The following is a 16,479-nucleotide window of genomic DNA, read 5'->3' as shown; positions in this document are numbered from 1 at the left end:
TTAGGCACACACACTGATACAGTTGAGTCACACGAATTCTCGCTATTCGCTGAATAGGTACATACAACCAGGCTTGTCAGACGGGCTTTTATTCCCCTCAAACTGCTTCTCCCTCTACCACTAAATGTGGCTCAATTCTCCTCTGACGACTCTCTGCACGATGGGATGCGTGACGTCCTCTCTTTCGTGCAGAGAGTCCCAAAAGGGGAATCTATTGGTGGAGGGGGAAGCGTACGGACTGTACTCTGACATGCCTGGTTGCAACTACTATGCAGTGTCGCCAGAATAAAACCTGGCTCCCATTCTACCTTACCCCTTTTATGTTGCCGTTCTCCCATTCCCCTAGTGGGCCATTTCAAACCTTGGACATTTATTAACCCTTTGCACTCGGCGCTATTTTCATTCTAAAACTCAATTTTTCTTCCGTCTTGGAATATTTTCATTTTATTCATACGAAGCTGATCCGATTTCCATATATAATGTTTAAATGTTTAGTAATCTATTCAATAGAAATTTTGTAATGCAACAAATATTTTGTAATATTTTTCGAAATTTCTTTGAAATAATTCCACAACAATTTCTAGTGGTGCTTCAGAGTCACCACTCGAGTGCCAAGGGTTAACTCTAACCGTACCGAGCCCAAAATGTGACTGGGGGGTATACGTTGTTTTACAATAATTACAAGACTGCATTTATTATTAAAGTGTTAATGCGAACAGGTGAGTCACAGTAGACGATATCGCAGACAAATTGGTTGTCTTAAAGAACACCAAAATGCGACGCAAAAATGGTTGTTGGTAGCAGCAAAAAAGCTGGTACTTACCGCGATATGAGAAATGTCTCGATAAACAAAGAAACATAACTTGAAATACTGAATACACACGGCATTTTTTTTTTTAAATACGAGCGGTATTTTTCGACTCTTCCTCGTAAGATGATCTACGTACAATTCATAAACAAGTTCCAACCGGCAGATTCGAGATGCAAAAAGGATATTGTACGCGAGCATAAGAGGCGGAAAGTTAGAATATGCGAAGGAGAAAGAGGAAACGCCGAGAGCAAGGAAGGAAGAGAGTACTTGACTCTGCGAAAGGGGGAGTGGAGGGGAGGGGAAAGCGGACGAAAGAGTGAGTTTAAGAATGAATAAAGAAACAGGCAAAGAGCAGGGCGAGAGATAGGAAGGGAGCGAGCAAGAAAAAGAGAAGGGAGAAGGGAAGAAGGAGAGGAAGAGAGAGAGAGAGAGAGAGAGAGAGAGAGAGAGAGAGAGAGAGGAGTGGGAGAGAGGGAAAGAAGCATATCAAGGACGGTGAAACGAGCAGAGAAGCATACAACCGAGGCGACAGGCGCCTACCACGTTCGCTTGTATGCCGGAACCTCGTATTACTAGTACCGGGGGCCCCTCCCTTCGGCTGGCGCTTGGCGCCCTGTGCGTACTTGCCCTTAACCGCGTCTCAACTTCTGACGCGTTGTTTCTACACTATACGACTCTTCCCTTCTTTCAAGGTTGCGCACACGTTTCGGTCGCTGACACGTGACCTGGAACACGCTTTGGCTCCTCGACACGCTACACCGTGCTCCGCAAGCAACTTCGCGCAGTGCTTAATTCTTGTCCGAAAACCTGGACAACATTGGCAAAAATGTCAAATGTCGGCAAATGTTTCCAATTTATGGAATCAAATCAATGTTATTAGGTGTACAATTAAAGTACGTTTTAAAGTGCAGACCTTCAACTTTAACACTTACGGATAACTAAAAGTGACCATTTTGGATTATTTTATAAAAATAACAAGAATATATTTAGTCAGACTTTCAACGGTTTTTACCATAATATATGTTTCAAGGAATAAATGTGTCGAATAAATTGCCTATAAATAAAACTTTACAATTCCAATAATAGTAAATTGAAAAATTTAGAACCCGTCACTTTGACGGTTCAAAAAGTATGATACTTTTAGTACGATAGGTTAGTTTCAACACCTATATGCTAACGCATCTTAAGATCAGGAATGTGTCTGGCAATACAGTGGAATATGCCTGGCTACACGATAAAATGCACCGAAGTGGAGACTAGACATAGTACATAGTACATATATCTGCGAAACATGCATTGGCAACATTTTGCACACTATGCAAGCTTCAGTCACCCCAACCAGCATCGCGATAATAAACCCGTCGAAACAAGAACAAATTAGCAAATTAGATAAATTAGCAAAGTTTGGAATCCGACAGTTAAATTCTTGTGTTACAGATTAGCGTTTCTCTTCGCGGAATGGACTCGAACAATGCTCGGCGAAGAATATTAAAGAATATTTGATGTGTTTGTATCTTAATTATGATATACAATAAAGAAGAATAGCGGGTATCCTAAATTGGTAGCAATACGAGACACTCGAATTAACAAGCAGAATTGAATGGTACAATACCCATATTTTGCTATATGAAATTTTCTGGAGATTCCGAAGGTGAATTGAAAAGCTCAGGGCAACAAACGTTTAGCTCGATTTCGACGTGATTGTAAAAGAACAAATTTTTTCGATAGTTCGATGCAACAAACGGTCATATCATGAGACGTTTGTGACTGTTTGTTGTCCCGAACGATTAAAAACTCTAAGTGGGCAGTCACGTCGAAATCGAGCTGTGACCGTTTGTTGCCCTGTGCTCTTCAATTGTGGATACATGGCTTATCGCGATTGTGCGGGTCGTCCAAGAAGCACTATTTACGGTTATTGCAAAATAAAATTAATTTTCCTTCTAGTTGTAGTTTGTAGTTGACGTTCTTAGTGTACTTGACGTTCTGTTGTGCTTACACATCACTATTAATGCTTCAACTTAGTTTTATAACTCTATTTCTCTGAAAAGTAACACCGTCTCATATTTCCACCCGATTTTCTACTAGGTCGGATTTGTCTTCGTATAAAACAGTAAGAAAATCAAAAGCTCTATAAGATTCACAATTTTATGCAGCACATTCCATATTAAATTCCTTAAATTTCTACATTGGATTTTTCCATTTATATCTATTCTGAGAATTTCTAGATAAAAAAATAAAATAGGTATCTCATAGTCTACCCTCTCCTCTACTTTATAGGAAAGTATTCTCAATATAGAGAAATTAAGCATCCAAGGAAAGTGTTAGGAAATCTATACCAAAACGACTGTTGGAGATTGCAAAAAATAAAGATGGCTATACATACTATCAATGAACAATAAAAATAAAGTATTCGTGCTGAATTTTTACAAAGAACATTATATTATTTATTTTATTGTTATAATTTTTGTCGGTATAGATTATAGTTTACCGAAAATTACTTCTCATGAAGTAAACAATACCTTTGCGTAGGGTAAGGGACCCAATTACTGTGGGCTACCAATTATTTTGTCTATATTAATTATACGTATTTTTAAAGCATAATCAATATTTAAAAAGAGATATATAACATATATATTCACCCTTAACGATCCGGAAGTATTTCAAGATTACTTCCCACCAGGTCCAAGCTATCTTTCATACGAAGAGAAACTGTGGACTCAACATTTTTATATCAAGTATAGAAAGGAAAATATTTATATTTTAGTGAAAATGTATTAATATATATTCAGAGCAATAGAATAACGAGATTATTTAAATTTCATTTTTGCCGCTATATACAGTGAATTCTCGTTGTATGACAGTGCCAACTTTACGTTTCCAAGTCAGTGGAAAAACTCACATCACCGCGGTGAGTGGCCGAAGCTCAAGAGCCGTCGCGCCACAACATTGTCGGCTATATCGGTGTGAAACCAGAAGACCACTACTAATCCAATTACAAAACTTCTTTATTTTTCGTTATTTTTTTATGAAACTTTTACCAACATGACATGAAAGTGAAACCAATATGATATAATTCCAATGATATTTTCGTGTGTAACGAACGATGAAAGTCTTCCCATAACAATTACACTAATGGAAAATTAGTGTAAATGTGATCCGAATTATATCCCGTTTGATATCATTTTTACACTTAAGGAACATACAAAAGAAGAAACAATCGATCTTTTGAACGTGAAAAACGAGAACATCCCCTGAGCGCTAAATATACTACGAATTTTAGGGAACGCGGCGCTGAGGAAATGATTGAATTCGAACCCAAGAAACAACAAAATGTCATCGTCGTGACGTTCCTTAGTCGGAATATGTAATGCGGTGATTCAGGACGGGTTGAATCGAGAGCGGGAAGCTTAAAAACGCAGCCGGCGTAACGCAATACGAACAAGATTTGTCCTCGTGCGTTCGAAAGGGACTGCGCGCAGAGTGTTGTGCCATGTCCTTCGTCGTATTCGTTGAAATTTGCGCAATCGCCGGTCGAGCTCTGTCGCGGGCAGTGTGCACACAGCACGTGCGGAAATAAATCGTATCGCCGCAGAAATTCTTCGTTTGCTTCGTCTCTTGTCCCTTTCCTTTTTTTGCGAAACTGTTTGTAGACACAAGCGCAGCCAACACCAAGCCCAAGTGCTTTGCAATGGCGAATGAACCCGCAACAGGAGATTCTCGCACAACAGCTCGAAAAACTCATTCATTCGTATGAACTACTCTTGGAAAAAGTACTGACTGATAGAATCGTTAGAGCTACTTATATTCTCAGACAGAAGGATAACACCTGTGTGCTACCTTTAATTTCTCAGTGAGAATATACAGTCGGTGTAGAACAGGAATTGAGACAAGACCGTCCCCACCATAGCGCCCACTGTCCCCTTCCTAGGCGCTGTTACCGTGGGGCACCGTGGGGCAACGAAGACGAGAGACACCAGCGAACGTGACGAAGGGGCGCGCTACATGAAAGAGAGGTTGGTGGGAGAAGCAGGCGTTTGAGGGGCCCCTACCGTGCCTATCACTGGTGTAGAAAGTATTCGTACACCCTTTAAAAACGAATAACTTTTTTAAAATTGGACCAAACCGTTTAAGTTTTCTACAAATGTTAGAAGAATTAATTTATTAGTTGATATTTATCCATTTATGGAGCATCAATCCTTGCAAATTCCGAATATACATTCAGCAATACTGCAGGTAATATTTTTCGTCACGCGAATAAGAATTTTATCAGCTATTGTGTGTGTTTATCAGTATTGGTAAATATTAACAAGGGAGCGCACCTCTCGCTTCGTAGATCGTCTATATTATTTTTGGCTCCGAAAAGATCTTTCTAAATTGCAATGCAACAATCTCGTATTTTATTTTCGTTGTGTTTACGAAGCAATGCACACATTCGTCGACCCTTCTGGCAATGCAGCTGTTGCTGGCGGACAGAGTAACACCTGTCACAATTAACTGAATGAAAGAAGTGGACGAGTTTTTAGAAGGTAGATAGTTTGTGCTAGAATTATACATTTCAAAAAGAGTATGTTAAATTGGCAGAGCTGTAGTGTTCTCTAGAGATGTGTAAGTAGACTGAAAATATTATCATGTTATTTAAAAATTTTAGATATAATCAGCGGAGAAATTTCAAACGAATTCATTTTTAACGAGATTTTCAGATATCTTGTTCATTGATTTATAAAAAAAAACCTGCGCGAAGTTAACATTCAACATCGGGTCATCGGATTAATTTTCGTAAATGGAGTTACTTTAAACAATCTTCATCCGGATAGATTCTAACGTCAATATTTAATTACCGCTCGAGTGAGGAATGATCTTTGCTTCTCTAACGAAAAAATACGAACGGACACTTGACCATTTATACAGTTGTGTAATTAACGATGAATACATGTTGGAAGATGAGTAACTGAAGGAAAGTGATAAACTCGAAAGAATTCGTAGGTGCGAACACTAAACGTCGGAGACCGCTAATAAAAATATGTGTCCTACATTTGGTAATGCTCAAAACATTAATTCGCAAATGAATAGGCAACGGTCTAGGGGAAAGATTGCGAAGCTCCTACAAGAATTTTCATTCTCCATTTTCTGAACGCGTCGGCTATTCGCCTTGTTAATTGCTCATCATCGGTTCACAAGTCCGCCGGTTCACAAAGTGCTGGTTCAGGTTTCATGAATGAAAAAATCTCTCCTATTTCCCGGGTGAATGCAACAAGTGGCGATGCACAGTATTTTATCTATTCTGCTCCATCGCGGTGGCCCAGTTTCCTTCATCAAACATAAATCTACGCGGCTGCGGCTGCGGCTGCGTCTGCTGGATCCTGAGAGACGAACTCTCGTAATGAATTTCTTCCTTCCAGGACTCACCTCCCCCCAAATATTTCGCAGCGTTTTGCATGAAATGCGGACACCGCCTAACAATTTAGTGTTATCATTAGACCATTAGATTTGGAACCATATTAGTATTGAAATCAAATAAATATTGATTTCCTTCATTAATATTTGATTACAATAAACTTGGACTCACTTTACAGCTTGAAACCTCTAAAACGTATGTAAAAATATTGACAACGAATATTCCCCTTTACAACGAATGCATAAAACTTGGTCTAAAAGATGTTTCAATAAAAGGTATGCTCCCAAATTTGAAACAATATAAAGTGTACACCGCGAAGGCTTTATAGTACAAGACCGAACTTGTTCCGTAAAACAGCCAAAAAATCGTAGACCAATTTCAAAACAGTGTTTGCACAGAGGAAATCCTCAAATCTATAATGGACTCATCCAGAAAAAAATGATGCTTTTACAGACGATTCAATTTGGTGGCATTTTCGACCAAATACGTGTCCACAGTTTTTCACTTGCTATATTGTATAAAAATATCCTAGAAGAAAATGAACGGTGGTCTGCGAAAGTAGAGGCTTCGAGTAATAAACTGAGTCAATTATTAACTATGTTTTTTTACGAAATTACCATAGTCCAAGTATTGACAATTTTTTGAGAATATTTAATATTTTTTAACTTGAATTTCTACTGTTTCTTGATTCATCTACTCATTTTTGTCACAAATGCATAAAGTCCGCAGTCCACACCGCATAGTTTATTTTTCTTGTACTACGATATTGGGTCACTATCGTGACGAAATACAGCTTATGGTTGGAATGACGAATAAAAGTGTTCAAATAATGTTAAATTATATTCAGAAATTGTTTACCGACCGTTCTCACAGTGACTCACGTAATCATTCAAATGCTCTTTAAATTGAAACAACTTTCTTAAAAGTGACCAAACGACTTCACATTTTCTACGAAGCTAGAAAGATTAGTCTAATAAATGACCCGTAATGAAAATTTTTAAGAAATTGCATTTGGTCAAAATCGCGTTTGTAATGAAAATTTAAAAAATATGTTTTCAGAATCGCAATTAAAGGTCGGAAATTGTGAAAACTATAATTTTAAAGTGTTCAAACTTAAAAATGTTATTCCGACATGGCGAATTACGTGAGAAACTGTGAATTGGGTGCTTTCTTATTTCATTATTTTTTGTCATACGCGAAACTACAGAAGTATTATTTTTTATAGTAGTTGTATTTGAAACTCTGCAATAGTAGTTACGTGCTATGAGTTTATGTTGATAAATTTTTACATTGCATACAAGACCTATACCTTCTTTGCTGCTCCAATTAATGCAATTTAAATATTTGAGCTGCTCGAATCTACGTTTGTACCAAAGTAGAAGCAAATCATCCGGTAAAAAGATTTAAAATAAAATATAATTTATTTTAGTGATTACTATACAGAGTATAAAGTATTCAGAAATATACTATAATATTTTATACTATTATAACACAATGATATTCACAAAGGCAGGAACATAATTTGATCACCCGCTGTGCATGTAGGCGATCCGAGTTGGCAAAAATTCGATAGACGCGCGAAACATGAGACGGTCTTTTTCAGACAATGGCACAACTTCATTGTAAACTTGAAAGCCAGTGTAAAAGAGTTTCACTTTGTTGTTCGACTGAAGTAAAAAAGAATCTGTCCTTGGCCTAGTTTCAATTTAAAGGAATTTAGAAATCAATTAATATATATTTCTGTGTTCTTTATATTTTTATTCAAATAATGAAAAATTGCTGTTCACTGTAGTACAGTCACCGAAATTCGTTTAAACGCGCTTAAAAAATTAAGGGCTTTGGGTGAAAAATGTTCTACATTCAAACAAAGACGTATATACAGTGGGGGACAAAAGTATTCGTACACTTGGAATATAGAAATAAAAGCAACAATGTTTTCTATATTATTAAGTATATTCAAATATACGTATCTGTATATTATACATTACACTTCTAACAACAAATGAGCAAAAAACAAAGGCAATAACATCACTTAGTAACTTGAAATGAATTAAAAATTCACACTACCGTAAGAAATTGCCAGGATAAAAGTATTCGTACACCACCATTTCTGTTGATAAACACAGCAGCTATTCTAGTCGTGGCGAGTACACGTTATTAGTGAATATTTGCAATATGGGGAAAAAACGCAATGAAACTGCGTTGGAAGAACGAAAAATTATTATACAGTTATACGAAGAGGGCAAATCATATAGAAATATATCAGAAATACTAAAAAGAAGTCGATAAACTGTACAGAATATAATAAGTAAATATAAAAAGAGAGAACATTGCAGAATAAAGAAAGAGCCGGCAGACTCCGGAAGCTAACTGTGAGAGAGGAGCGTAAAATCGTCCGAATTATTAAAAAAAAAACCAGATACCAGTGCATCGGAAATCGTGACACACCTTCAAGAATATATGCACAAGAAGTTCAACCGAAAACAGTACGAAGAGTACTACATCGGGGAGAATATACCAGCAGAGTTGCGAGGAGGAAACCACTCATCAGCAAAGTATGGCCACCATTATTTTGTATTAAAGCAAAAATTCGATTAGTCATTGACTCTATAAGGTTGTTTATTAAACTATTCAGTATTTCCCCCCAGCGTCTTCTAATTTCTTCCTTCAGGCCATTAATATTTGGATATTGGTGGCCTTTGACATATATATTTCTGGCGATTATACTCCATAGGTTTTCTATGGGGTTTATACCAGGGCTGTGTGCAGGCCATTCCATTATAGGGTTATACGCTGCATTATCTTGCTGGAATAAAAAATCCCTTTCACCAATTCCATCTTCGAAAAATGGAGTTAATGCCCCATCAAGCATATCGGTATACTTTTCTGAGTTCATGTTATTAGCGATGAATTTCTTAGGAATTTTCCTGTCAGACATCCCTCTGGTCTTTAATCTCTTAAGCATTGTACGGCACAATAGCGGCTTCTGTGGAAAGCATCAGTTTGAACGGTACGCCACTATATCGGCTTTTATGCCATCCGCGGCCAGGCTCGCTGTCCCTGGGAGACAGAGTTGCAGACGAACGCGCCGTGCTTAACAGGTTAAAGCCGAAATTACAAATATATTATTCAATTTTAAAGCAGAGACAACAATATAAAACGATACAGATCATTTACTCTTATGGTATCTTTAAATATCAAAGAAAGAAGAGCACTGCGATTAAATGAATTTCTCACTTGTGTACAGAGTTGTAGTACTTTGGATTCTTCCCTTACCTTGTTCGACCCAATGCCAACGACTGCAGTGAGGGTACGTTGGCAGTGGAAGTCGAGTACACAAAATATATAATGGTGACTAATACACAGGAAAATTCGAAAACTTGTACGTGCGTTTAAACGAATTTCGGTGGATGCAGTGGAATAGAAGCTTTTTTAAATTTTGTCAGCACCATTTGTGGGATTTAATAAAAAAAAAAAAGGATCAGCGGAGCTAAGTTACCGATGATCTGCAGCAAACACGATGGAGATCACTTACTTGACTACATTCGCAATTATTATACAACCGGCGCATGAAACATCAAACTTGTCTACGAATGAATACAGTCATGTTCTTGCTCGAATCATTTTTACCGCTCTCGCAGCTTAAAATACATACGATCCAAACGGCACGAGTCATTGGTGCACGGTGAACACACGATGGATCTATCGATAACCGAAGGATCTCCAGCTGAGCTCTTAATGCCGAGAACCAGTTTAGAATGAGTCATAAAAAGAGAAAAGAATGGGATTGGGAGTAGTCAGTCAAAATCAGCCAGAGGAAACTGAGCCTTGAGAAGGATCCATTAAAATATCAGAAACTGCAACCTCAATTCCTTTCGGTGACCCAACAGGAAATAAGGTAGAATACATATTCTACATATATACATATATACAATTTGTAAGAAAATTGTACGATAGCTTTTCCTAGCTACCAAAACATTAGAAAAATTAATAATAGTAAATAATAGTAAATAGTCAAAATTGTTAGCGTTTATTAAAGCAATGGAATGTTCCTATATCGCGTGTACAGTGTCGAAGATGTTAACGGTTGTGTACATATAACTGTATGACTAAAAAACTTGGTGTTACAATGTGGGTTGACGACGCGCAGGTTTGGTTTACTGTTAGCGACTGACTGTTAGTGACCGACTGTAGTCCTCGCTTTTCCTTTACTGCAAGGGTCGCTTATACCTAAGGGCTGTAAACCGCCCCTTAAACCTAAGGTCATGGAAGTGGCATTCGTTGCACACCAACAAAAATAAAGAATAATAGTAAAATATAATAACATTAAATTAATAATAGTAATAACAGTAAATCGAAAAGACTATTGAACTTTCATGTCAAGTATTCTTATTGCACAAAATTATTTTCTTTGATAAATGTGCATTCATAAGAAAAGTGACATACAGTGACTCAAACAATTGATCAAATGTTCGAACAAAACGAAAACAAGTCACAGTACACCTTTCTCAGAATCTTGCTTAAGACTGTTGATATATATACGAAAAATGTAAACATTGCGTCGGTACTTCACGACAGTTTAAGCCCTGTAATCGTACAAAGCGGACGTGTATTACGAATTTGTATATTCTGTGCATTATTTGATCAATTATTTGTGTTAAGTTCAATTGTGAAAAATTCTTATATTTTTGGCATTCCTTACCACAAATATACTGGTGACTCATAACGTTATATTTAAACATTCGAGAATACATTTGTGATAAAATAATGAATACAAAAAATATTTTTAGTCATATTTCATAATGAGACCAATAAAAGCAAGTAAAATATCAGAAATTAAAAAACTATTAATATCTAGGCTTTCTCATCTCAGATTTCTAAGAAGGTACTGTGCTCTGTTGGTACTGTGTCTTCAGTACGTAAAACTTTAAAAGAAAACATACTAAAAAATAAAGCAGGACGAAAATCAAAGTTATCCACTACCACAAAGCGATTAATCATACGATCAATCCGTAATGGTAGCGGTGATAATGCTGTACAGATGCAACAAAATTTAGTCAGACACCATAATATTAACGTAAGCGCTGAAACAGTGCGTAATGCGCTGCGAGAAGTGAATTTAAGAGGACGTGCAAAAATAAAGAAACCTCTTCTTACAAAGCGGCACAAGAAGCTTCGACTGCAGTTTGCCGAAAAATATAAAAATTATACAGATTTCGATTGGGCACGAGTAATATGGTCAGACGAGACGAAAATTAATCGTTTTGGGTGCGATGGACGCGAATGGACATGGCGAGGAAATAAAGAATAAGTACGGTCGCATCACGTTCATCCAACACTGAAATTTGGAGGAGGCCATATCATGGTTTGGGGTTGTATGACCAGTGAGGGCATCGGATGCGTTGAAAAAATTGAAGGTCGAATGACAGCAACATCGTACACATCCATCCTGCAGAAAAGTTTAATTGGAAGTTTAGCAAAATGGAATAAGAACGCAGAAAAAGTCATTTTTCAGCACGATAACGACCCTAAACATAAGGCAAATATCACCAAAGAATGGTTAACAGCTCATGGTTTTACTGTTTTAGACTGGCCCCCACAGACTCCCGATCTGAACCCAATAGAACACCTATGAGGTTTACTAAAAAGAACAGTTGCCAACTTCGATCACAATTCAAGAAGTGTTATTGAATTATGGTCAAAACTTAAAACCGCTTGGGAAAATATTAAGGCTGAACAGTGTAAAAGTTTAGTAGATAGTATGCCAAGACGCATAGAAGCCGTACTGAAAGCGAAAGGAGGGTATACGAAGTACAACTAATATTTCATTTTTTCAAACTCAAAAATTTGATCATTACATAATTTTTTAATTTCATTTAATTTTGTTTAAAAAATGTAACATATTTAAGTTGATTCTGTATTATACGAACTACGAAAACTATGTATGTATTATAATAAAATATTTTGTTACATATCTTATTAACATGTGTTCAATTAAATAAAAATTGAAACAAAATTAAACATTTGATCACTTGTTTGAGTCACTGTAAGTCAAAAAAGGGAATTTTACAGGATAACCATTTGAAAATTACCTAAAATTTCCAATTTAAAAATATAAAATAATTGTAGGAATATTTTAAAGGAAACTCCTACGTCTTAGATGTGACGTACCGGGTGGAGCGATCTCACACCGATTTCGCTAAAGTACTTTATTCTACTTCAACAAATTGACTCTCAAACGACAATTCAATATTCAATATCTCATCAACTCACTCGCACGCGACTCTCGCTCTACTGACTGACTCTCTACCGACTGACACACACTCTCTCTCTCTCTACTGACTAACTCTCTACTGACTAACTCTCTACCGACTGACTCTCTACCGACTGACACTCTCTCTCTACTGACTGACACAACATCCCTCGCATTCGTCCCTTTTATCCAAGTCCCACTTTCATTCTTCCTCTCTTGCACTCTCATTCTCTCTCTATCAGTTTCATATCCATTCGGAAAACCCAAACAGTCACGTACGCCCAGCGCTTGGCGCCCCTAAACACTTTACTCTTGTCACCGAGACCCAAACACTCTTCTTTCACACTTCGGCCCAAACAGACTCCCTTTCACGTCATACCCAAACACGTTGGCGCCACGATGTCGCGTCCACAGTCACTCTAAACAATCATTCTAATACAGTGTCTCATTCATAACCCTACATAATTTATAATTACTGGGTGAATTGTTATATACATTAGTTATAAAGTACCCCAAAATTTATATATTTATTATTATAATTCCTTTTATAAATATATTTTGAGTTATGTCGTTTTTCGTGCAAATAAGCGGAAAAGGTTGAAAAGTTGAATTAAAGTTGTGACTTTTTTACTGTGAAAAGTTAGTGATTTCAAAGCTGTGAACCGATAAAAATAATTTTTAAAATCATTGAGTTGTGTCACTTTTCTTATGAATGAACAACATGTGCATTTCTGGAAACTATTTAAACTCTACAACTATTTATTAGATCGACACGCGTGAATTACAGCACAGTCTTGGCATTCTCACGATGCACAATAAGAGCGATCGACTTCCATCAAAGCGGAGCAATGTTTGTCAGCGGGTCGACGTTAACCACGGAAACGGCGATACCCTGAAACCTATCTCCATATGGCTCTCGTCGCAATCAGTAAGATCGACTTACAACATGTCCGTTGTAGTTCTAACTAAGATGATACATGGAAAACGAGTTGATCGTGAATGCCGAAAAACATAATCTGCTCAGCATGAATCCGAAAAATTCATTTATCTAGTCCTGAAAAATTTGCATTTTCGGGATTGTGAAAACATTTTTGTCACTTAAGGCAAAGAATGTCCAAATCTGTGATCCATTCCATCACAATGTCCAAATTCTTTCGTTTTATATTTTGCAGATGAATTTTCTAATAAATCTTAATGCTTCGCAAACGATATAAAAAAGCGCAAAGTTATATTCAATTAAGAAGACTTTATGAGACTAAAATATTTCGAGAGTTTCGCTCACAAACACACCAGCGAACCTTCGGAGAGAGGCTATACTACTCGATAGTGTAACAGTGTAAACAGATAGACAACAAAATGTACTAACCTTCGGGTCTCAGTCTGTCGGCAATAAGGCAGTATGGGGGTGGCGGCGACTCTGAAACAAGATAAAGAAAAATAAATCAGCAATGCTATTCCAGTTGAGATTCATTTATTTCCAATGAACATGATATCAATTTTATTTTTTAATCATCTTCGACCGCTACTGCCGAAAACTACATAAAATTTCTTAAACTTGTAACAATTTCAATATATAATCCCTGGTAAAAATGATTCGATCACATTTAAAAATCGCATAATTTTCTTAAACTTGAACCAAATGAATTCAGATCTTTTGACATGTTAGAAATGTCAACTTGTCATGTTGCTTGACATGTTATTAGTTTACTAGGTAAAGTGAAAAAGACACATAATCAACCGTGAGGTAATCAAGCAGTAAAAGGTGTTTGAGCTCTCTTAGTAATTATGGAAATTAATATAAAAAATATTATTACTCCACTTAACCTATATAATGTTAAATTTCAAGACCCCAAAAACGAACGTATTCTAATTAATATTTATATCCCAACACGACCTAATCGACTACAAAGAATTATAAATATATGCGCCAAAATTAGAAGCATTTTTATTTTGATAATAAATTACTAAACAGTAAGAAATTATCCGTGTTCATAAAATGCGATAATCAATAAAAGATGTAAGAATTTTTGAATTTTGAGCTTACGATTGATCTAAATCGCAGTTTCTCACAATCTTTGCCACGTTTAATTACCTATTGCTCATAGCAACCTTCATCGATTTTGATACAACTTTATACATGTACACATATAAATTACTTAAATCAACAAAAGGCGTATATTAAATTTTTATTATAGACAGAGATAAAAAAGTTAAAAATCGTGCAATCATTACTTTTTTCATAGCAAATTCGACCAATAGTAATTATTCATTAATTTTTTGTATTATACTACTAATCCTTCTGACATCTAAGAAAAAAAACTCGTCGTTTGGTCCAATTTAAAAAAAGTTATTAGTTTTTAAAGGATATCCACTTAATTTTGTCCCCGAGTGTATGGTAAATAATCCGGCGAACAAGTATTTTCTGCGTGAATTCATACGTCAGTGTCCGAAGTGGTTCGTCGTTCACGCGAAATCCCCGGTTGTGTATCGAGCGTCAAAATCGGACTTCGAAGAAGCGACTCTTACACCATTTTACACTTAGCAAAGCCATTAATACCTGTACGGTCGATCCACGAGCGGATATGCACGCACTCCCGGCCGACCTCAAGGCGACAGTAAACGCAACATTAAAACGAGACGAAGACATTCATTAACGGCGCCAGCGAGGGCACGATAAATCTATTTTAGCGGGGATAGCCGTTCTGCCTCGCGTTCCGATTCCAATTTAATCCGAAACGGACTCGGTGACGGTCCGAGAACGAACGAGAATTCCGACTCAAGGCTCTGTTTTCGATTAAGCGGCATTAATGGGAATCGAGGCGGGCAACGAAACATATGTAGACGACGAACGGTGCCCCGTTAGGAGCCCTAATCCAAAAGCGGAGGATTCTATTATTGGCGCGCCCCGCGAAACCGGTATGTCGTTTTACGTCCTTTTACGTGTCGCACTGAAACCATAGGCGACAAATTGTGGCGTGAATATCGCGGACGTCAAGGTAACACGATGCGGCGCTTAGGAACACGAGAACCTATTGTAGTCACGGTGTAGATCTTCCGCGACTCGCAAATACAGTATTATCTCCGTGACTGTCGTAAATGTGTCTACCTTAACTGTCAACATTTTATACCCACCACTGGGGGAGATCCCCCTTGGAACCAGTCAAGCGGTAAATACGCTCGACGACCGAACTAGCGAGGGTCGAGTATCGATGAGACTCGCACTGCTTCGCTTGCATTAAAAGACTGCAACTTCTCTAACTTTTTTTTGTTTTGTTTTTTTTTTTTTGGTTTTTTTTTCATGAAAGCTCTACCATCGTACTCCTCTAGTTTTCCTAATTAAAATGACTGCAAACTCGATATAATTACGATTACAATTACTGTGATAATTACATGTAATAAGTGATTCAACTTTCAGACGTGAAAGAAGTCGGCGAACGGAAAAGAAAGAGAAGCAGAGTCGCATCGTCGAACCTCAATCCCTCTTTCTTTTTCAATCGCTATCCTTCTCTGCGTTCGACACATTACAAATAATGTAACACCTCATAGGTCTCTTAACCTCGTATGTCATATTCTATCCTTTTTCAAAGAAAGATGTTGTTGCACAGCCAGCCGCTTTACGGTCTGCCGGACAACTTTATGGAATCCATAAACTCTGTCAAATATCAAGCCGAATAGGCAATACGTCGAAAGCAGTTCCGAACCATCGTTTTATATCGAAAGAAAACCGTAGACTGCGATTTTGTATGCAAAATAAAAACTGTTCGCACCAATTGCAAGACAGTGTGTGGCAAGGTCCAGTGAATGAACATAATTCGTATTAAACGAAAAGATAATATTTATGACGCCTTTTTCATGTTGAAATTTATACAGTAATTGTATTGTGAATTCACAGATATCTCGCTGAAGAGATCTAATTCTTTTTCTAACTCATTTGACACTACATTAATTTGAACAATTTGAAGAAGATTGATCAATTCATTAATAAGATACCACGGCAGCCATGAGAAGTGGCACGCTGCA

General features: G+C 37.1%; 1 protein-coding gene and 1 long non-coding RNA gene across 2 annotated transcripts in view; both read right to left on the bottom strand.

The window, feature by feature from the left end:
* The window catches only part of LOC143357321 (uncharacterized), a 214,155-nt gene that overhangs the window by 99,900 nt on the left and 97,776 nt on the right, over nt 1-16,479 (bottom strand). The window lies entirely within an intron of this gene.
* Nucleotides 1-16,479, bottom strand: part of Dad (Daughters against dpp) — a 128,915-nt gene that overhangs the window by 89,189 nt on the left and 23,247 nt on the right. Inside the window, exon 2 of the mRNA XM_076793723.1 lies at nt 13,826-13,876. Within this exon, the coding sequence (XP_076649838.1) occupies nt 13,826-13,876 (51 nt within the window). The remainder of the gene's footprint in view (nt 1-13,825; nt 13,877-16,479) is intronic.

This window comes from Halictus rubicundus, chromosome 9 (assembly GCF_050948215.1).
Source record: "Halictus rubicundus isolate RS-2024b chromosome 9, iyHalRubi1_principal, whole genome shotgun sequence".
NCBI lineage: Eukaryota > Metazoa > Arthropoda > Insecta > Hymenoptera > Halictidae > Halictus > Halictus rubicundus.
This window is presented reverse-complemented; position numbering and strand designations above follow the sequence as displayed.